General features: G+C 35.0%; 1 protein-coding gene across 1 annotated transcript in view; it reads right to left on the bottom strand.

Annotated features, from left to right (window-relative positions):
• LOC150100002 (uncharacterized) overlaps nt 1-22,678 on the bottom strand; it is a 59,168-nt gene that overhangs the window by 17,696 nt on the left and 18,794 nt on the right. The window contains exons 5-11 of the mRNA XM_090402881.1: nt 20,489-20,659; nt 12,690-12,896; nt 12,470-12,574; nt 8,153-8,788; nt 5,310-5,513; nt 3,558-3,916; nt 2,108-2,273 (exon numbers count right to left, since the gene is read on the bottom strand). Coding sequence (XP_090259007.1) covers nt 2,108-2,273; nt 3,558-3,916; nt 5,310-5,513; nt 8,153-8,788; nt 12,470-12,574; nt 12,690-12,896; nt 20,489-20,659 — 1,848 coding nt within the window. The remainder of the gene's footprint in view (nt 1-2,107; nt 2,274-3,557; nt 3,917-5,309; nt 5,514-8,152; nt 8,789-12,469; nt 12,575-12,689; nt 12,897-20,488; nt 20,660-22,678) is intronic.

Here is a 22,678-nt window from a genome sequence, read left to right as displayed (position 1 = left end):
CATAGAAACACACAAATCTTTTATAGGTTACACCAAAGCATTTGATAAAATTATCAGAGAAAAATTATGGGAAATCCTAGAAGAATATGAAACACCAAACCAACTCTTTGGAGCCTTACATAATATATATCAAGATAATAAAATATCTGTGAAGTATAATAATTCAACATCAAGCTGGAAACCAATAAATCGAGGAGTACGTCAGGGTTGCCCTCTCTCACCGGTTTTATTTAATATATATATATATATATAAATCAGCTAACGCCCATTTGTTCCCGTATAGGGAGTAGACGGGGCCATTTACACTATCTAACTTTTGGAGACTGAGTGGGCATTTCAATCTCCACTGATAGCCAATCAGACAGATAGCTGGCCCAGGGCTATCACCGATTCATCAGCACGCAGCGAAGAAGGTGGCAAGCTAGTGCCGTCATCTCGTGGTCCCTAACCATAACACAATATTTTTAATGTCTGAAAATAGTGTGGGTTCGACGGTCGATTTTCTTGAGTTTACGGGACGAAAACCCCAGTTTCCGGGAGAAAAAACTCGCTAGCCCGTGCCAGAGATCGACTAACTCGGGAACCGGTCGAAAAAAGGCTTAGAAAAATTTCCTCTAGTCTGCGACTAGATTTGAATCACCAAATCCTTTCTTCGTGCGGTCAAGCGCCGTAGAGTGCAAACGCCACTTCTACTGAGCTACACAGGCCCTTATTTAATATATCCATAGATAAAATCATAAAAGAATGGAAGATAACTAATGAAGGAGGATTCAAGATAAACCGTAATACCAGATTAGCTACTCTTCTTTTTGCTGATGACCAAATAATCCTTGGAAATAATGAAGATGAACTACAAAAATCATTATGCAGTCTAAATAATCTGATAAAAACATATGGTATGGAAATATCAACCGACAAAACAAAAGTCATGGCCTTCAAAGGTGCTAATCCGATAAGAAGCAAAATAGTAATAAACAACAAAATAATAGAGCAATTAAATACATTCAAATATTTAGGTTGCACAATGTCATATGAAAATGAAGCTGATATGGAACCAAAGATATCAAACTTTTTAAAAGTAACAGGCATTATAAATAAAATTTTTAAACCCAATTATGTACAAAAACACACACGAATAAGAATCTACAATGCAGTAGCTATACCTACCTTACTTTATGGCAGTGAGATATGGAAAATGAAAAAAAGCAGATGAAAGAAGAATTGAATCATCCGAAATGAAATTTCTGCGCAGAACTGAAGGAGTCACAATAATGGACAAAAATGAAAAAAGCAAAGAAATTAGAAATAAACTTGGAATTACAACCTCCCTAAATGAAACAGAGATTTGCTATAGAGAAAAAAAAAAGGGAAAGAACACATACTGAGAATGAATAGAAGCAGAATACCTAAACAAATTTTAAATTATACCCAAAAAGTACCCGATGCACAGGAAGACCCTTAAAAAGATGGAATTGAGTCCGGAACAGGCCACTTGACCTATAAGCCTGGAAAGGAAGAAGAAGAATTAAATGTTTGCTCTACGGCAATATCGCACAATAAAACTGTTTATAAGCTCTTCTAAATTTAAATTATAAACTATGTCCACCTCTATCGATATAGTTGCTAGACCGACCAATCTTTCTTGAATCATTGCTGTTCACAAATAATTTTAATCAGTTTAAGCTAATATATATATATATTAGCTTAAACTTAAAAAATCAGTTTAAGTTAATATATATATATATATATGTGTGTGTGTGTGTGTGTGTGATAAAATTTGGTAAGGGCCACTTTTCTCTTGTATTATTTTTGAGAAAATTTCAATTCTTCAAATAAATCTATTGCATCTACCTCAGTAATGTAAAATATCTTGTTGCCCTAATAAGGCGCCTACCGCAATATGGCTGAACGAGCGCCGTTAATTAAGCGGCGCCGTGAGGCAGGCTGCCTCCTCTATGCTACACCCTGTCGAGGGTACTGATTACGTGGCCTTCCTCGATGAGTCCCTGACTTCCTGAAGGTGTTACTAACTTTCAATCGAAATATTATACATAATTGTTTGATATTTATTCACAGCATGGTATTCTTTACTAAGTAAAATACTTACCCTCATGGCAGAAAACACATCACGGTAGGGTAAAATAACACCAGAATCGTTGTTGCTTTCGTTGTTTTGTGTTAAGATGACCGAAAGAAGGCTAGCAACGTAAACAATGACCATTAAAGAAGCGAAAGTCCACCATATAAGAGTTAACAAACGGTGAGATTTCGACCTACGGAGAAAATACTTGAATTTGTTATTCATTCATTTCTTATGTGAAAAAATCTTATTTTTTTTTTATACTATTGAATCATTCTAAGAAAATTTCAACAGAATGCCTCTGCAGTACATCGCGAACGAAATTATGCACCTTGATATGAAATGAAACGTATTTTTTAAAAGTCAAGTTAACTGACTATACCATTTGGTGTAATACCTAAATAATGAAAGATGAGTGTTCAATAGTCATATTCTGTCACATAACGTATCTTTGTGTTTTTCGCTGCTTAAAAGAATGTTTACACAAACTACGACGGAAGAATGTTCGGTTTTTTTTTTTTTTTTTTACCCCACCCGGAAAGCTTTAAATCGTTAGTAGCCCTGAACTCGACTACCGGCCGCGACTAAAGATTGTTCATAAGAAGTCAGTTAAGGCTAAAGAATTTTTCTACTTTCTTTTATTATTTAGAAGTTAATTTAACTGTTACAAAGATCAGGCAATACCAGAAATGCATAAGATATTATAACACCATGATTTCCGAGGTATTATCAAACCATGTTAGTATGTTACCAATCTTTGTTCACCTGCGTGTGTGCTTCACAGATAGACATATCCAACTGTTATTTTATGATCAACACATCTTTAATAGACTTTTTAGAATGAAATATTCTTATTGTTATCTTGTTTTAAGTTCCAGTTATCGGATTATTATCGATACTCAACACTCTTTGAGAAAATAAATACAATTCACCATTCTTGATGCTTCTTCATCTATTAAGACATTATGGGCCAGCCAAATACTTGACTATATCTCAACAGACATGACTGAACGTCAATAATGATGTTGGTATCACAAAGAAAACAAAATGACAAAATAGCGTTTCGTAGTGTTGTAATAACGATTACACTGAAATTCATGTTTACTTCAAGTTATTTTGAATGATCTTTTCTATCCGTACATAACTAAAATGGTAACGATTGATTAACTTATCTGCCGATTGATTTGTAAGTTTCGTGGGAAAACAAATAACCGCTAAGTCCATTCAAAAATGTCGATTGAATTTTGATTGGACAGTGGAATAGGACTCGAAATTCACGTCTTACAAATTCAACTCTTGTTAGTCTTCTAAATGTGCTACAGAGGCATCCAAATAAAATAATAATAATAAAAAAACATAACTTCTTTATGCAAAGTATATTATAATCTCTTTGTAGACAAGAAATTATCTTAATGTTTACTTGGGAAAAAAAATTACAAACGTCTCGATAAGCTGCTGTATAATAAACAGAACCTACCTTGGATAAATTCCGGTGGACTTGATTAGGAGGCCTCCCAAATAGAACCAGAAGCTACTACAAACAGACATCTTCCTGATCTGTTTGTCTTCTCTTTCTTCAACGGAATCTGGGGCATCAGTGAAGCGAGATAAGATGTATCCCAGGACACCAATGATTACGTACGATGCCAAAAGACAGATCCATACTTCACAAGAAAACACTCGAAAGAACAGGAATCGGCCAGGATTTCGAGTAGATTCTTCTTTTTCAGGTTTTTTAATTAACAAAGAAAGATTCGTTTTCATAAAAGGAATGAAATCTACCACTTGCTCACGTTCTGCGGTGACAGTGAGATCAGCCAGGGCCAAATCAGCGTCCTAAAAAATTAAAAAAAAAAAAGAAAAAAAATGTTTTATGTTGGTTACAGATGAGGTGATTTTAAGTGTATTTCTTTCATTTATTATTATTTTTTTTTAAATCGTGACCTTTAAGTGTTTTTGTATTTTTATTTTTTAAGGTGTTTCGAAAAATGCGTAAGCATCTAGTCCATTGTCAAATTATTATATAATTATTATATAATTAACAACTGCTGACATACTCGTTGGATTTTTACAGAAGTACTCAATGGAGTTCTTTGAATAACGTAGATTTATCTCCGACATCCAACAATTTCCAACTATTTCTACTCCGTTGGCAAATTAATATATAATTATATAATTAACAAGAGAGAGAGAGAGAGAGAGAGAGAGAGAGAGAGACAAGTGCTGCCATCTTGATCCTAAATGTTAGCAGGTATATATTATGTTTGAAATAATAGAAGTTCTACAGCTTATTTATTTATTTATTTTATAATAAACATCCGAGTTTCCACGAGGGCAATAATCCTCTTTGCCTCTTCAAGAGGTCGACTAACTCAAGAACTGGCCACAGAGAAGCCTAGAAAAAGTTCCTATATTCAGCGAATAAAAAGTCGCTGTGTCGAAATTCAATCAACAATTAGGTAAAAGAAAATTGTTTACAGCGAATGTACCGATCAATAAATACATAAATATATTATTATTAGTATTAGTATACAAGAAAAAATTCTATTTGCAAAATATTCCGTTTTTATGATGGTCTGCAATCCTTATTTATTTAGATAAACTTTTTGTAAATTGAAATATTTTATAATGATTATTTTAAAACAGCACGTTTTTAATTTTATATATAGACGCTGTCTCCGTTTTTATAAAGACTCATTTTTAGTTAATTTTTTTAATTGCCCTTTGTTAGGTACGTTTTACAAAACGTAAGCTCTTATTAGAATCGTTTGGTCAGTCCATATATTCAAATCCATTTTAGCTGGAGGGATTTTATTGACATGTGGTATTTATTTTACTAAAATGCATTAAATCATCTCAATTTTGGACTATTTTTAGTACGAACTTTGACAAATCAATTCAGAAATTGGCGGATCAATTTATAATAATTTGTCCATTCAAAATAATTTATAATTATTCATTATTGTCTCATTATAAATCTTTAATACTTAATACTCGTAAATTGACAACTTACTTTTTTAAGTCATTTTTTTTATAAAACTGAATTTCAAATTAAATTTTTATAAAGTAACGTATTTTTTCTGAAGTAACATTTTTGTAAATTTCCATCGTTTATATAACTATTTTATTTATTAATTCATTCTTTATTTATTTACAAATAACCGCACGTTTAATTTGGTAGAAAATTTGTTAAAAAAAAAATAGAAGTGCAATTCATCGATTGACTTACCCCACGGACAACTTCTCCTATCATACCTGTCCATTCTCCATCTGAAGTTTTGTATCCATATTTCTTATCTCTGACTTCTTGTAACTTGTAAAGAAAACCCTCATTTCTTGAAAGCTTTTCAATGAGATCCTTCAAAAAACCAGTAAAATCTTCGTTTCTTTGTCCTCCAGATGAATCCGATCGCAGTTGCATATAAGGTGGAATCTACAATGAAAATAGAGCGATCAACATTCATCATATGATAGCAGGAGAAAACTTAAAATACGGTTATGATATGCGAGAGATGATCAAATATTATTAACTGGCTTTTAATAATACAGAAATATATTTTTGCTATTGTGGCTTATTCATAATGGACACATTCATGTGTCCATCATAAAAATGGGACAAATATTTGTGTTCTTTCCGTATTTTGTTATACAGAGTGTATAACAAAATATATAGTAGTTAGAGCCTCTGTAGCTCACTCGAAGACATTTCATCGCAAAGACCTAGGTGCGATTCCCGTCCAAGAAGTGAGGAACGTATCAACCCACCTTTTCGATTTTTTTTTTTTAAATCCTTATTTAAAAATTCTTGAACACTGTTGAATGATTGCTTCATTTTTCAGGAATAAGACAGTTCCACATCATGGCCACAATATTTTTAAACGTGAAATAAGCGTCTCCATTCACAACAGTTCCTCAATCCAATCTTTATATGGTTTTCCACACGAGAACGTTCACTCAAAGAACTCCTTCATGCTCTCAAACTTTTTGTTGTTTTTGTATCCACTAAATAGGTCAATTATGGCGATTAACCTTCCGGCTGATGTGAAATGTTGCTTTACTTTCAATTCCATGATTAATTATTGACAGAAAGCTAATCTTGCGTGGTAACTGTCTTCCTCCAACAACATTTGGTGGATCATTTACGTTTTATGACTTGTTGCTCTAGAAATACCGAGTTCCAGTGAAGTATTGGAACTCGGTACTATACTGTCTTACAGTTTTCGTGAACTGTATATAAAAGCCTTATCTACAGACAACAGTGGATACAGATTCAGCTCATCTTGTCATGAACGTCGATCTTTTCTTCAGTTGAAGTTATTCAGTACAGTGAAGGATTTATTTATTGGAAATAAAAGAAAGAAATTACAAATGGATCATTAACAGGCTTTTATTTAAATCTTGAATAAAAAATAAATTTCCTTTCCGTTGCATTTTACAAATTGTTTGTATCTTATATAGAAGCGAAGTTATTGAAAATTGCAACCGCACGAGGACTTTTGTAGACATCCTATATTTCAATTTATGCATTTCGTTCTGTTAAAATATCAACGAAGTTCATGAAGATAATCGGTCTATCTAATGCAATTATTAATCACTGTATCGGAAGCTAACAATAGCATCCACCAGGTATGAGCAACAATCCTCTTACATAATAACGTTGCTGTGCAAGACGTGGGTAAAACACGAACGTGCAATGCTCTATTAGCTGGGTCAAAAGAAAAAAAAAACTTTTTCTTTGTTTCAGCACATTTTCTTTAGAGAGAGAGAGAGAGAGACCTAGCAAGATCGCTGAGAACAAATCCACAAAGTGTCAGACACACACATCTCGAACAGATAGATAATAATTGCCTCTTCATACAAATATGACTTCGTCAATTAGATAGAAATAATAAGGAAGACTTCGTTTCGAGTCTAGTCGGCGACTAGAGGAAATTTTTCTAAGCCTTTTTTCGACCGGTTCCCGAGTTAGTCGATCTCTGGCACAGGCAAGCGGGTTTTTCCTCCTGGAAACTCAAGAAAATCGACCGTAGAACCCACATTATTTCAGGCATTAAATATATTGTGTTAGGGTTAGGGACCACGAGATGGCGGCACATTTGAGCCGTCTCTCTTCACTGTGTACCGCTTAATTAGTGATAGCCTTGGGCCATCTGTCTCTGATTGGTACCAGTGGAGACTGAACTGCCCACTCAGTCTCCAAAATTTAGATAGGGCTAAATGGCCTCGCCTACTCCCATATACGGGAATAAAAAGGCGTTAGCTAATTTTTTTTTTTTTTTGATTACCGTGTTTCGTGAAAGATTCAATATGGACATTTCTTTTCCACAAGATTTTTTCTGTAGTGCACCATTTCAAAAATATCCTCCCCCACCCCCCCACCCCCAAAAAAGTAAGATAGTTTTACGTAGTTTTTTAGGATTCGCTGACTAGATGATATGTATTTTAAACCAGGCGCTCTGCAGAGGTCAGGTAGTTTGCCACTTCTCTATCTATTGAAGATCTAAATTATTTCGAAGGAAGCTTAAAAAAAAAAAAGCTCGAGTTTGTTAATCTATGCTTGAGTTTTCCGGGGGAAGGAGTTTCTACTTTCTCTCTTCGAAACAACAATTTCGACCTCCAATGACCAGTGAACTTACTAGTTTGCAGATATTACAGATTTCTATTGAAAACTATATACTTTGGAGCAGCTACCGGTTGCCGATTTCAGCGAGGAGAAGAAAATTCGAACCCTATGCAATTCTACACCCTCACGACAAAGCTAAAATGCCATCATCTTTGAGATCTTATCTTTTAAGTATAAATATGCCAATCCAGCTTCCAGCAAAGGTGATTCAAGCTCTGTAAGCCTTTTCATAACGCTACCACTTTCAAGTTTGCTTAGATTTACAAAACTCTTGGACATATTGATTATCGTTTTACAGTGAGTATTTGTGATACACCAATATCTCTTACCTCCTGAAAAAGTGATACTTATTAAATAATTCATATAATTTAGTGAAGGATATTAATAAATCACTCTTAAAATAAGTGTAATCGTCGTTGCTATAACAGAGATCTTATTTAAGACAATACCTGATATGTTGTGACGATCAGCTCTTCTTTCTTCAGATATCTTTTCAAGTCTTGATCTTCTACGTTACTGGGTCCTTGATCTCTGTTTCGTTCCGAAGTGCTAGTTGTATACCTCCACTCTTCTTCTTCTTCTTCCAGATCTTCATCTTCATCACTGTCTTGCCTATTTTTCCATTGGCTTCTTCTCCTTTCTTCTTCGCGATCCTTATCTTCCTCGCCTCTTCTAGTCGGCCATCGGTTCCTCCTTCGTTCCTCTGATCTGTCTTCATCTTCACCGGTGTCTCTATCGATTGGCCAAGAGTATCTGCTTCTATCTTTATGACCATAATCATCTTCTTCACTGTACTTTCCAGTTTTTCTTGAGTCTTTCCTTTCTTCTCCTCTACGGCTGTCTTTTTTGTCTTTGTGGGATGTTTTCCGTGAAGGGTGTTTTCTTTTCCATTCTTTTGAATCTTCTTCTTCGGATGATTCTTCACTGCTTTCGCTTTCAGTGCGTTTACCCGAAGAATGTTTTCTTTTATGATGTTTCAAATCTTCTTCAGAAGATGACTGTGGCTTTAGGTTTTTAGATATGGCTTCCAGATCATCAGTACCCTCATTTAGCTGAAGTCCATGCTCTGTAGAATATGTTCCAATCTAAAAGAAAAATCAAATATAAGTTTATTATATTATAGCCATACTTATGTTTAACGATTCATATATTGTAAAATAAATAAATAAATAATTTCTGGAACGCAATGTTTTTAATTTCTTAAAGGAAGTTGGCGAAACTGTTTTTTAGCCCACACTTTTCGAAATCGGCAGGCAGTCAGTCCCATACCATCGGCAGTTGAATTCATTTCTGTGTATGATTTGTAAACTTCTAGGACAAAAGTAGATCAGACAACTGCCGCCATTGGGGGTGTGTAGACTGCATGCTTGATCGTGGTGTGATAAGGGTGTACTGTGTGCGTGGGGAGTTGACGTTTGTTGATTCAGTCCCGTTATATGCACAAGTCTCTATTTCGTTTGTTATTAGAAATGTGTATAGTAACAGCGACTTCGTATCAAATTTTATCATTTTTTTGTTTTTACAGTTTCTTCGTGCGCTGTTAAAAACTACGAAGATTTCTCATGAGGATGATGCCCTAAAGTAGTGGTGTTCCATTCTTTTCTGACATGAAGGTCATAATACAAGTCAATCGTGATCGGGTGATTGAGCCATAAAAACTGTGAAGGGGAAATATGATTAAAAATGGCAAAAATCCTAAAAAATGTAGAAACATCAACAACATATTTTGAGTTTGTGGGTTTGATTAAGAAGCTTTATTTGAAATGTTAGAATTGAACTCAGTACCAATTACTTACCATGTTAAAAGAAATACATTCCGTGGGATGCTTCAGATTGATTTTTATTTTATTTATTTTTTACATCGATTTACAATCCACAGATCGCCAGTTATCTCCTTTCAGATTTGTTCAGCCATCTGATATCTAGTTTTAAGTTTATTCGGTGGTCTGATGTACTTCTAGTTTAAATTTGTTGCATTGTCTGATCTATTTTGTTTGATCGTCTGATATCTAGTTTTAGATTTTTTCTCTCGTCTGATATCTAGTTTTAGATTTTTTCTCTCGTCTGATATCTAGTTTTAGATTTTTTCTCTCGTCTAATATCCCGTTTCCAGTTTTAATTTGGGAAAATTTTCATAAGGGAAAAAAAGTTATCGTAAAACAAAATCAACGAAGCAACCGAAGAACGTCATCAATAAGTCTTCAAGGAATGTTTTAAAATGTGGAGAAGAACTGACTATATGAGGTCTGACACAGAAAAAAACGATTGTGCCTGTATTATCTCTTTTTATTGAACAAACTGAGAAAATCAGCTACCATCTCCTTCAAAATAGTTCCCTTCTGAGTTGACACACAGCTGCATACGATGCCGCCAACGTTCAAAGCAATTCTGCAGATCACTTTCTGAGAGGCTGTTGAGGATCTCCGTCGTTTTTGTTTTCACATCTTCTACCGACAAAAAAAAAAAAAAAAAAAGGTTCCTTTGAGCACCGACTTCATGTTTGGGAAGAAGTAGAAGTCTCAGGGAGCTAGGTCTGGTGAATAGGGTGGGTGCTTAAGCACAGTGATGTGATTAGCTAAAAACTGCTTCACAGACAAAGCGTTGTGGGCTGGCGAGTTGTCTTGGTGCAAAAATCTAACCGTTTCTCCACAATTCTAATCGTCTTCTTCTCACGCGTTCGCGCAATTTCGTGAAGACTTCAAAGTAATACTGCTGATTTACGTTTGGCTACTGGGAACCCACTATACCATTACAACACCCCGGATATCGAAGAAAACAATCAACACGGCCTTGAACTTCGAACGACTCATGCGTGCTTTTTGTAGTCTTGGAGATGTTGCTGACTTCCACTGCATTGATTGTCCCTTGGTTTCTGGATCATACGTAAATATCCAGGTTTCATCATAAGCAATTACCGGATTCAACAAATCTAATCCATCCTTAATGCGTTGCAAAAGGTCCAAACACAGTTCCTTGCGGCGTTCTTTTTGTTCATCTGTTAATTCTTCAGTTAAAATGCGTCGAACACTTTCCCTGTCCAAACGAACTTTCTCAGCAACAGCTCGAACACCCAACCTTCTGTCTTTTCGAATCGCATGAATCTCGCACTTTTTTTTTTAATGTTGTCATCGGTAACTGCTGTGCTTGGGAGGCCTGGGCGGTCATCATCTTTCACGCTTTTTCTGCCTTCCAAAAATCGTTTGCACCATTCAAAAAAAAAAAAAAAAAAAAAAAAAACACGTGCACGAAACATGCGCTCTTCATCGTAAGCCTCGGTCAGTATGAAAAGTTTCCGTCGCTGATTTCTTCAGTTTCACAAGAAACTTGATATTAACTTGCTGTTCACTCTTGCACTCCAACATTTTGAACACGCTTCCACTCGTACTGAGTAAAGCGATGGAGTTGAGCCTTGTCTCACGGTGACAGGTTGGAACATGCTCTATAACCATCTCTTTGTCTCTTCCCCTTCCACTCTCGGTTCTCAAACGTAGGGTTAGTCTCTTTTTTTTTTTTGTGTGTGTGTGTGTGTGTGTGTGTGTGTGTGTGTGTGTGTGTGTGTGTGTGTGTGTGTGTGTGTGTGTGTGTGTGTGTGTGTCGGACCTTGTATTCGAATAAACGGAATTATTTTTAATGGAAAAAGTTCAACTAATTTTATATGCAGTAGTTGGAGTAAAAAAATAAATTTCCACATGTTTTGATTACGCTTCGTATAATATTTTATTCGTCTTTTAATGACTGTTCAAATAACTTATCGACTCAAGGATCAGTTATCGCATTTTTAATATAACTGATATTTAAAAAAAAAAAACATTCGTTTTCTAAGACAGTTGGCAAATAATTCCACTTGTTTTGATTTTACTTACTCTTAGTTTACGTTCTTAACGGAAACAGTTTGCTAGGATTGTGTTAGTCCACAGTTTAAAGTCCAAGGATATGCCTTATCAGCGTGTTTTCTTCTGGTCTGAATTTTTTTTTTTTTTTTTTTCTGTAACCTTCGATTGAATGCGAGTATGTTTTTTTCTTCGTATTAAATATTTAATTGAGGGCTTCTATCCCGATAATTTAGAAAAAAATACTACATTTTTATTATCTGAATAGTGATATTACCAATAAACATTCGATTGCATTGAAATCGTTAAAAAAATGCAAAACACAGCGAATGTAGAAGTACGTATATAGAAGAGAATTGAACTCGATACCCATTACATCAACAGCTCATCCAGGTTTCAAAATGCTTAAAGTAAGACGACTAAATGTAATGCATCATCACTGCAGACAAATGTATATGATCGTGACATTCTTTGAGTTTGCTCAGTAAAACTTCAACAGGTTTATATTTTAACCTCAAAGGTGACGTTTTAAACCGAGTCTCCATAGTACAGCTAAATCGATAAATGCTTTCGATTGAAAAATTAAGTTCGAATTCCATGTTGGACCGGAGTGCTCTGTATAAATGCTTTCCAGTTAGAGCTGAGTTGGTCATCTCACATGGATGTGTCAAGATTTATCGTCATGGAGACTCGGCTGTCCACACCTGAAGACATCCAAGTAGTCAATAAATAAATAAATAAAATATATAGCATTATATTTATTATGTTTCATTATTTATTGTAGCCTATATTTCCATTTAATAATAACGTTATGCTAAATAATAATATATAAAATAATTATTAGATATTTATAATTTTATTTGTTATAATTAAACAATAATATTATTGATTTATTAATTATTTCTTAATAATATAAACGAATGATCAAAAACGCACCGTTTTGTCGCCCTTGCTGTTTGTCCTTTTGATATCAATTTTAGAGATTCGTCTGTTGCCATCTTTATCAAACTGGATTCTTCCCGTGAGTCCTTCAGTGTCAGTCTAATGAACAACAAAATAAATGTGTTTAATATTTTGAAAAAAAAAAATCATTCAGCTGCATAAAAATATCAAATATGAAAACAGAATACTGTACTTTTATTAAGTATAAAATTACCTCTTTGAGAGCCTTTACAATATCACGGCCGTATTGTTGAATCTGAAGAGGTCCTACTTTGCAGGAAGAGCCAACTGTAGTTTCATTGCTGGACTGAGTTTGTGCTTCTTCTTCGATAGCTTTCATTATTTCGGGTTTGTCTTTAATCACATGTTTCAAAGCATCGGCAACGGTTTTGAGTGCATCATGTAGTAGAACCACATCTATCTGAAAGAATAGTTTATTTTTTATTTCGTTTTATTTTCATTTTTTTTTTAAAATACGAAAAGGCAATTTCCAAAAATAAATAGTGGATGTTATTTGTTTATATTATATAAACATAACATGTTTATGTTAATAGTTTATGTTATAACATATTGGAATATGTTATTTCCAAAAATAAATAGTTTAAAATATACTGACATCGACCCATATATTTAACATTATGTCAATAAGCAGAAATTTATCAAAAGATATCTCTCTTTGCATCTTTTTATAATACAAGGACCAGTGGCGGCCGGTGAAATTTTTAAGTGGGGGCGCTGCATATACAAAATAAAAAAATAAAATAAATACTTTTTTTCTTCTAATCAGTAACCAATTTATTAATAAATAGATTTACATATTAAAAAATAGGTTTATTAAAAATATTTCACCCTCACCACGCACCAATACTAAAAATTTCGTATTTCACAGAAATAACGCGCGCAAGCATACAATTCATCTCTAGCGACACTGCTCAACGAGCACTGTCAGATTCACTTGTTATGTGCAGTGACAAGTGCAAACGAATATCGGCGAGTCGAGCTGCAATTGGCCGAACGTGATAATTCCGACACTGCGTGCATTTGTTTCGTAATCTAAAGCGTTAATCGAACAATTCCAATTATTAACTATTTAATCAATGTCGAAACGTAAGCTCTAATCTTTAACATGTTGTATTGCATTTATATAATGTTGTAAGCATTGTTATTATTTATAAACACAAACAAAATTTAATTTTTTCCTTGGAGGTGTTGCAGTGCTAATGTACAAGCCGCCACTGACAAGGACAGAAATTTATCAATGAAATAACACGATATTTATCAATGAAATCTTTGACTGGCAAATGAGTCCAACTCGGGCCTTATCCAAAGGCCTAGGATCGACTAGATATCGTCGTAAATTGTGATATGTCTCTAAAAGTGCCGTTTTCTGGAGTTGCGAAGGTGTTATAGTATCTAGGAGGCTCAACTTTAACCGGTATTACTCCTAGCGCTTCTACCGCAGTTGAAACTGTTGTTGCATTCTTGCCCCAAAGTTGCTGAATTTTCAGTATACAGATCCCTATACTTGGTCAGTTTTTCATACACTCTTTCTTCTACTCTGTATCTTCCGGTGTTGTCACATCAATAAACACCACATTATTGTTCGACTACAGTGATGTCTGGCATAGTATGTTCAAGATGTCTATCTTGTCTGAATTTTAAAGTCCCATAACATCTTGGCATTTTCATTTTCAATAACTTTCAACTGTGTGTTCCCAAGAGATTTTGCAAGTCCGGAAACCATATTTCCTGCACAAGTTCCAGTGTACAGCTTTTGCTACCCGATCATGTCTTTGTTTATAGTCTGTATGACAATCTTGCTGCAAGAACTAATTATATGTTCAGTCTCTTTTTTATCCATGCACAGTCGGCATCTGCTATCATTACAGATCTTTTGAATCTTATCCTTTATTGTATTTGTTTGAGTGCTTGAGTGCTTTGTTTTTGAGCAGCAAGAATCAAATCTTCTGTCTCTTCCTTGATGCTTCCATGCTAAAGCCATTTCCAAGTAAAACCACTGGCAACTTTCCCTTCAATATCTCTCAAATATTGACCGTAAAGAGCTTTATTTTTTTAACTTACTTGTAAAAGACCACGTCCTCCACTTTTCCAGGCTATATAACCGATTCACATCACTCTGTGGATGCAAAGCATAATTCACTGTCATTAATTTTCGTGTTTTGCAATCAAGTGCCACCAAATCGGCTTGTGTCCAGTCAGTTATCCTTGCTGTGCATCTGATTACAGGGATGGCCCATGTACTGAATGCTATAGTGACTCGTCAAGAATCCCTAGACAGCTAAGTTGGGTAGGGCAATAGTGAATGCAGATGTCAAAATTTTGCAGGATGATTTGGATAGATTGCTGGTCTGGGCTAAGGAGAATCGATGTCAATTTAATGTGGAAAAATGTAAGGTTATACATTTTGGGGTGAAAAGATTAGCAGCAATATATCACATTGGTGGAACTGTACTCCCATAGATTGATGAAGCCAGGGAGGACCTGGGAGTGTTGGTGGATATGGAAATGAAGTTCAGGGGCACATCGCAAAAGTGGCTAAATCAGCTCATCAAATCACTTGGATGCTGAAGAATACTTTGACGAGCAGAGATAAGCAAGTTATTGTTCCTCTGTATCGAGCCTTGATAAGACCCCATCTAGATTACTGTGCTCAGATCTGGTCACCTAGGTTTCTTCTCGACGGGGAGGAGGTTGAGAGGATCCAGAGGCGAGTGACCAAGATGAGAGCAGGTCTATGGAAAGAACTTTATGAAAACAGGTTGAAGATTTGTGGGTTGCAGAAATTGGTTGATAGGCGGAAAAGGGGAGATATGATTGAGACATTCGATTTGCTGAAGGGGTTTCTATAGGATTAATTCAGAGGATATTTTTGAGAACAGGACTGGTGGTGGGAGGACTAGGAGATATCCATGGAAGCTGGGCAAGAGTGTGGTTAGTAAGTGTGTTACAGCTGGGTTTTTTACTTTTAGAGTGGTGAATGAGTGGAATAAGCTGCCCGAGTTTAGGGCCTTCCTCGATGAGTCTAAGAACTCCTTGGAGTCCCGTAATAATAATAATAATAATAATAATAATAATAATAATAATAATAATAATAATAATAATAATAATAATAATAATAATAATAATAATAATAATAATAATAATAATTATTATTATTATTATTATTATTATTATTATTATTTATAGGATTCGTGCTGTGACAAGCTTTTGATTTTCCTTTCATCTACAAATGCAATTCCTTTGCTACCTGTTATTTACCCTCGAACTATGGAGAGTGCTGCACATTTCTCAAGTCCAAATTCCATAGAAATATCTTTACTGAAGATATTTCTATGGAATTTGGACTGTATTGAACAATGAGTCAATTTCTCTAGGTGATTTTTCCATACAGCTTAAGGTCATCATATATAACAAATGTGATATTATTATTATTAAAAACATGGGATCAATAAACTCATATTTTCTGCTGCTAATGAGATGTTTTGAAATGCTTAGTATACGTTTTTTTGCGATAAAATGAATTCCGTAAAGTTTAGTTGTATTTTATTTTAAAAAATTACGAAAATAAACAAACGGGCATGTTAAATATGCTTGGGGAAGGAGTGCCCCTAGGTTCGATTCCTGTCGACGACGTGAGGAGCTTGAGGATCTTTCTCAGACATAGCTAAGTTAGCCGGTCTTTGGCGTGGAGAGCAGGGGTTTTTCCCCTCCGGTTTATCTGGGGTTTTTCATCCCGTAAGCAGGCAAACCGGCCCCGTGAATACACGCGGACACAGTCATGAATAATCGCCCTTAGGGGATGCAGCAGAGGAGTGGCGAACCGGCTGCATTAATACACCAGTAAATCCTCATTAGGAGGGGGGGGGGGAACTCAACGTCCTAGGACGGATAGGACAGGATAGGATAGGCATGTTAAAATAATACGCATGCACAGAAGGATTGTAGAAGCTATAGATCACGTGTTTTGCTCTTTCATTTTTTTTCTTAGGACAATTTTTGAAAGGTAATTGATACTTAAACACGTGTTCTCATGACTCAATTCGCGTAGTTAAATTACGTTAATTGAATGAATTTATTTAATTCATTTTACCCACCCGCTATACGGATGTATTTATAAACATTTTCGTGGAAACGTTTTTTAGGAGTATGCTAAGGAACTCAGGCAGCGAATTGTGTATGGTTTCACTTGTAATTGACAAAAGTTTAAGAATTGAGTATTATTCCAGTCAGGGGAGTAGTAATGCTTTTGCATTGGGAAAGTTGCGAAGAACTCCAGTGGCAGGATAATTTACCATTTATCGAAATTATCACACTGTAAAAGACGTTTGACTACGACTTTACCAAGGGTGCTAAAAGGCTTAGCTACACTGCTGCTTCCTGTAGCAGAATACCACAAGACTAAATTGATACTGTTAGTTTTGTTGGCGTATTTACCGATAAGTGGTGAAAGTCATCTTTGAGGATGACTCTACATGACTTAATAATATTTAACCTAAGATTGGTATTAAATGCCATAAGAATATATTGAGTTGTCAAAGTTACGAGACCAAATAGAAAAGGCGTCTGCACGGTTTATTTTTGTTGTTGTTGTTGTTGTTGTTGTTGTTGTTGTTGTTGTTGTGTGTCTGTGTGGGGGGGAGTTGTTTTGTTTTCCATCACAGTAGTAACACTTGAGCTAGGGGTGATGCTTCTAAAGAGTTGAAATGACACTGAAACTAATCCTCAGTCACATATTCTGGAGAACAAGGATTTGTGGTTTGAAGTCCTGAAGAATGAGAATTTGGTGTTTGGCCTTACAAAAGTAATAATAAAATATATTATCTGACACCTTTTATTTCTAGAAGTAAGCAGAGCTCCTTTAGCACTAACTAATTTTTCGGCAATCAAATGGAGAGAGGTTACACAGACAAATGCTGCAATGTTGATCTAAATCCTAACAGGTATATTTTATGTCTGTAACAGTATGAGTGCTATGGCCATTTTTTTAGTGCTGGATTAAAAGTCCGAGTTATAATCTGCTTGAATGTGCCAAAGATAGACTAACTATGGAACCAGCTAAAGAAGGACATAGAAAAAGTTTCTGTAGTCATAGATAGTGACTAGAATCGAATCCATAACGGCATTTCTTCAAGTAGTTTAGTGCTATGGGAACAAATGCTATTTCTAGCTAAACAGGTTGTTCGGACTTTATTCTTAAAATAAAAAAAAAATCTTTAATATTTTATTTCAAATGAGAATAGGCTCTAACTAATTTTGAAGATGGAGGGCAAACAGTCTCCAGCTATTCCTAAATCTCTTCAGCCATCACTGACAATTGAGTCCGCGGCTATAAATAAATCAGGAGAGAGAGATTCAGCAGACGTACCGCCATTTTGTGGCCCTAAATCCTGACAGGTTCATATCATTGTTCGATTTTTTTGAACTGTACGATTAAAAAACCGAATTTCCAAGTGGAAAACCCGACTTCGCTATATCAAATATCGATCAACTCTGGAACCAGTCGAAGATTGCCCAGAAAATGTTTTTACTGAGTGACTAGAATCGAATCTATTTCAGTTGTTCAGACCCGCCTTCTATCGACCTTTGGATAGCAGACCATAATGAAGTTTCAACGCGTTTATGGTTTTGTTTGTTTGCTGAACACCATAAACTATTGCTGAGATATAGCAAAATATCCAACTCTCTTGGTCATGTCTAATCATCGTGGCCATTGTTAATAATAGCCCGTGTTTATAAAACCGGGCAAAAGAGTACTCGCAGTTAATAGACACAATAGACATGTTTGTTAGTTACAATTTTGGCATTAAATTGAGGTGCTAAATTTTACTCATTGGTCTGATACGCATTTATTCGTTTCGTTCCGTTGTTGGATTCTGATTATGTAAAGATTAAAGTAATTATTATTTGCTTCAGAATCCAACATGATCTTCCATCACATAGGCTACAATTGTAAATATTATTTAATGTAAACAACTTATTTTACAATTTAATATTCATATAACTACTTTAATTTTATCTAATATCTAATTATTTAATCAAAGATATATGTATTAATAGTGATAAGACTGTATTAAATATTATTAAGCTATTTTAATTATTACTATGTTAATATTATAAGAATTTATATTCAATATTTTAACTGCGCATTTATTGAAATGTAAATATTGTCTATTTATTCCTGTTTGTAGAAGTTGAACGTTAGGCAATAGCTCAATTTTATTATATTTTGTTTTGTTGTCATGGAAACGTATGTAAGTGAGCGAGCACGTTTTGGAACACCACGTGAGGGTTATTGAAAAGAGTTTTAGAAAGAAATCACGTGAGCAATTTAGGAGGAAAAATAGATATATAAGCGACGAACGCTGGAATTATTAATGAATTAGGAGAATTAGAGATTTATAAGCGAGAGATTGGCATTAGGTTGGAATCGGAGCATTCGAGAATCACAGTGCGATAATAGCGAGTCGGCAAGTCACTCAAGCAGCTAAATAAAGTCTACTAGTCGAGAGGCAGTTAGCTAATAAGTTGTAGAATAACAAATATAGCTACGGAAGACAGCTGAGTGACTACTAAATGGACTAGCAATACTTGAATTGAGATTTAATTTCAGGGCCGACCTTTCAAGGACACACAGAACCTTGAAGCAAAGCACGAAGTTACTAAAGAATAGTAGAGCTGTAAAGTTGAAGTATACCGATAGCTGTGTTTAGAATTGTAGTGTCTAAGAATTAATTGAATGCCAGAAGGGTGAACAACTGTGCATATAAAACCTCAAGTTAAGGAATTATTGTGTGTTGCCTTATTTCATGAGTGATCAGTAGTGATTTATGCAACGTTTGTTTACGTGTATTGTGACCGATGATTAATTCAGTTATTGCTTAGAGGAATTATTTTAATGAGTGCCGTATACTATTTAAGTGTTTACAGTTATAAAAAGTGTTTAAGTATAAGTAGATGAAGAAGAAAAGATTAACGGTAAGATTATTCCAACCTTAATATTACTGTACAGAGAAGTGTGTGAGTTTCATCTTAGAATTCCCTGATACTAACACTAACTATTGCGGAGAATTAGCCGAAGTATCAAATTAAAAGTGTTTGTTTGTGAAGAGGTGTTACTGCAAATTTTATTGTATTAAGGAACTTTATTAAATAGCTAAAAGGAACTGTGAGAAGACTGTATTACAGATAACAGAATTACCATTGTCTGAGTTTGTATGACAGTATTATCAGAAAGGCTGAAGTGTTTATGATAACTTAATTAGTGATTTGAAGTTAAGTGTAAAATTTGTGATTTTAAAATTAAATGTTTGTTTTTGTTAATCAAAAGTTGTACTTTGCCTGAATCTCTTTTACTGCACCATTCATAAAATATTCGAACCAAAGCGGGTAAATTAAGTAAGTTAAATATACTCGGCCAGTATATACAATAGCAACACCTAAAAGGAGAGATAGTTGTGAGTTGGTTTTTCTTCAGTTCTTGAACTAATTCAGATATAAAGTGGCGCAGTCTTTAAATATAAATTTTCTTTATATTTGAATTAGAAATCAACTTGCAACGTATCAATTAGTTAAGAACATCGTAATAGTAATCATGTCGGATCCAAGGTATGGATTAAGACGAAGTAGGATCCAACACCGTTCATAATTTCAAACACGACCACACTCTCTAATAATTTGCCGGCCTGGTTGGCCGAGCGGGTAGCGTATCTGCTCTTCAGCCAAAAGGTTGTTGGTTCGAATCCCGAAGTGAGCATGGATGTTTGTGATTGTCTGTGAAAATACCAGTGGTGGTCGGCGATAGATGGTGTCGGTGTAGTTGTGATCAGTTAGTGATTGAATGGTGGAGACGGAGTTGTAGAGCAGGCCCTCCCTCGATGAGTCTTTGGACTCCCTGGAGGTGTCAAATAATATTAATGATAATAATAACAATAATAATAATAAGTCTGGAAGTGACATAAGTCCAATTATGGAAATCCAAATTAGTGTACTTACTGGCAGCTGTGGAACAACTGACTTCGGCTCTTCTTCTCTGTATATCTTTATCCATTCTTCTTCCAAATTGCTCACCTCTTGTTTCTTGGGATCTGTCAATCGAAGATAGGTAACAACAAGATCCGATGGTAGATCCTCAACTTTCTGTTGTTTGATGACAACATTTGTAATCTATTATTAAAAAAAAAGAGGTGAAATGAATGCTTGACACGATTACAGACAACACATGTAATGTTTTTTATTCCACTTCATACTGTTCCACTAAAAAGATTTTCTACTTTAGTAACGTGTTTCTTAGATGACTAACCGTCATCTAAGAAATGATGCAACGTTGTACTCACTTAATGTTAATAAAATCAGTACATTTATGCATTTTAAAATCAGAATTTATAAAAATTATATAATTTTGCAATAACTAGATAGTGCTTAATCCTGTTCGCTGACTTTCCAAAACCAGGTTGTTGTTTAAATGATTTTTGTATTCGTATTAGTAGGGGACAATTGCGATAGTTCATTGCTTGATCAATAGATGGCGATGAAGGATTTTTTTTCATGACTAAATTTCGTTTTTGTATTCCACAGAAATAACAAATCACAAAATATAATTTGCGAGCTTTTAATTTGCTTTATTGGGCCAGCAAAATTCGATTTTGCTGTTATGTAGAACTCGTGACTTATTAACAATTCGAATTCGAGATAGCACAGATTCTCGAGGATGAAAGGTATGTTGAGTAATTTGAAATCTGTCATATGTAAATAATACCTCTGTATGCTTCAGTCATGGAAATAACCGTGTCTGTTATTTCCATGACTTTGGAAATATTTTTTAGACCTTGTTTAACACGTCTCTCTCCCAATTGCTTGGTTGAAATTCGTAGGATGCACCGCAATAGGGATATTTAAATTTTTTTTTTATTGAACTTGATAAAATATACATTGGAAGATAGATAACAAAAAACGGATTATTTACATACTATAAGAATGTATATTACAGGGAAAAAAAGATTTTTATTTTTAGATATACAATAGAACTGAAGGGGAAAAGGTACATTCATGGTAGGCAGAATGTGTCTTTTCAGTAAGAGTCAATATTACAGTTCAGCATCACTTTTAGTTATTCTTCAGCTGAAGTGTATTGTCGTCGGCAATCCAGAATAGGGTACCAGTTGGATTCCACTCCTCTATGAATTTTGTGACAGTTCCTGTTTCTCTGTAGTAATCAAATTCCAGTGAAAGCCTGCTTTGTAGTTTCCGCCGTAGGCTACACATGAGGGTTTGTTCCGATTCAGTGATGGATGGGTGTTGGTTATTTCTTGTTTGCTTAAGGTAGAAACTGTAAATGACGGCCTTGGCGCAGATGAAGAGGAAATTGCATGTTCTGTGTTTGTTCTCTTCTGTATGGACTAAATTTCGGTAGTCTTCTTGGCTGTGTGCTTAGTTACAGGTGCTAGAGGCTGTATTCAGGGCGTAGGTGATCATCGCTTTGTTTGCAGGACAGGTTAGATAAGTGTGTTCCAAGGTGCCTGAAAAACTTCGCAGAATAGACATTGATCCGATTGTCTTAGATGAAATTTGTGGAGCTTAGTAGGAGTTGGCAAGATGTTATGCCATAGCCTCCACTGTATGTCGGAATCTGGTTTGGCACACTTCGATTTATATGGAAGATCCCACTGAAAACTAGGTGGCATGTGCAGCTTAGTAAATGAGAGGGTTAAAACGATGAATATAAGAAGGGCGAAGTTGGAGGCACTGATATGAGGAGATGGTATATTTTCTTGTAGTTGGAGGAAATAATTGGAAGTGAGGCTTCAGATGATGCAAGATGAAAGGTAGGCTCCCCGCTGTTTCTAGAAGAAATACGGATTCCATGAGGTGTAGCGATATCTGAATAGGCTTTTCTAATAGCAGCTAATAGGGATAAATACAATTATAGATATCAAAATAACGTTAGAGATATCTGAAACTATTTCACATCATGTATACATGATCTGAAAGGTTGAGTATGTAACCTTCGAGTATGGTTGCAATCAATGCGGATCGTGGTCTGTGTAAATCAGTATTTGTCTTTAAAGCTGTATGATTTTTTTTTTCATTGGGAATTTTGCTGTAAGCATCTAAAATCAAGCGCTTTTTTGGGAGATTTATATTTGGGAGAGTTATATCTCTCAATCTGTCAATCTACAAATGGAA

The sequence above is a fragment of the Typopeltis vanoorti genome, chromosome 13 (assembly GCF_054136105.1).
Source record: "Typopeltis vanoorti isolate ZY-2024b chromosome 13, IOZ_Tvanoo_1.0, whole genome shotgun sequence".
NCBI classification, from domain to species: Eukaryota; Metazoa; Arthropoda; class Arachnida; order Uropygi; family Thelyphonidae; genus Typopeltis; species Typopeltis vanoorti.
The sequence above is the reverse complement of the archived record's forward strand: the minus strand, read 5'-3'. Positions and strand labels throughout refer to the sequence as shown.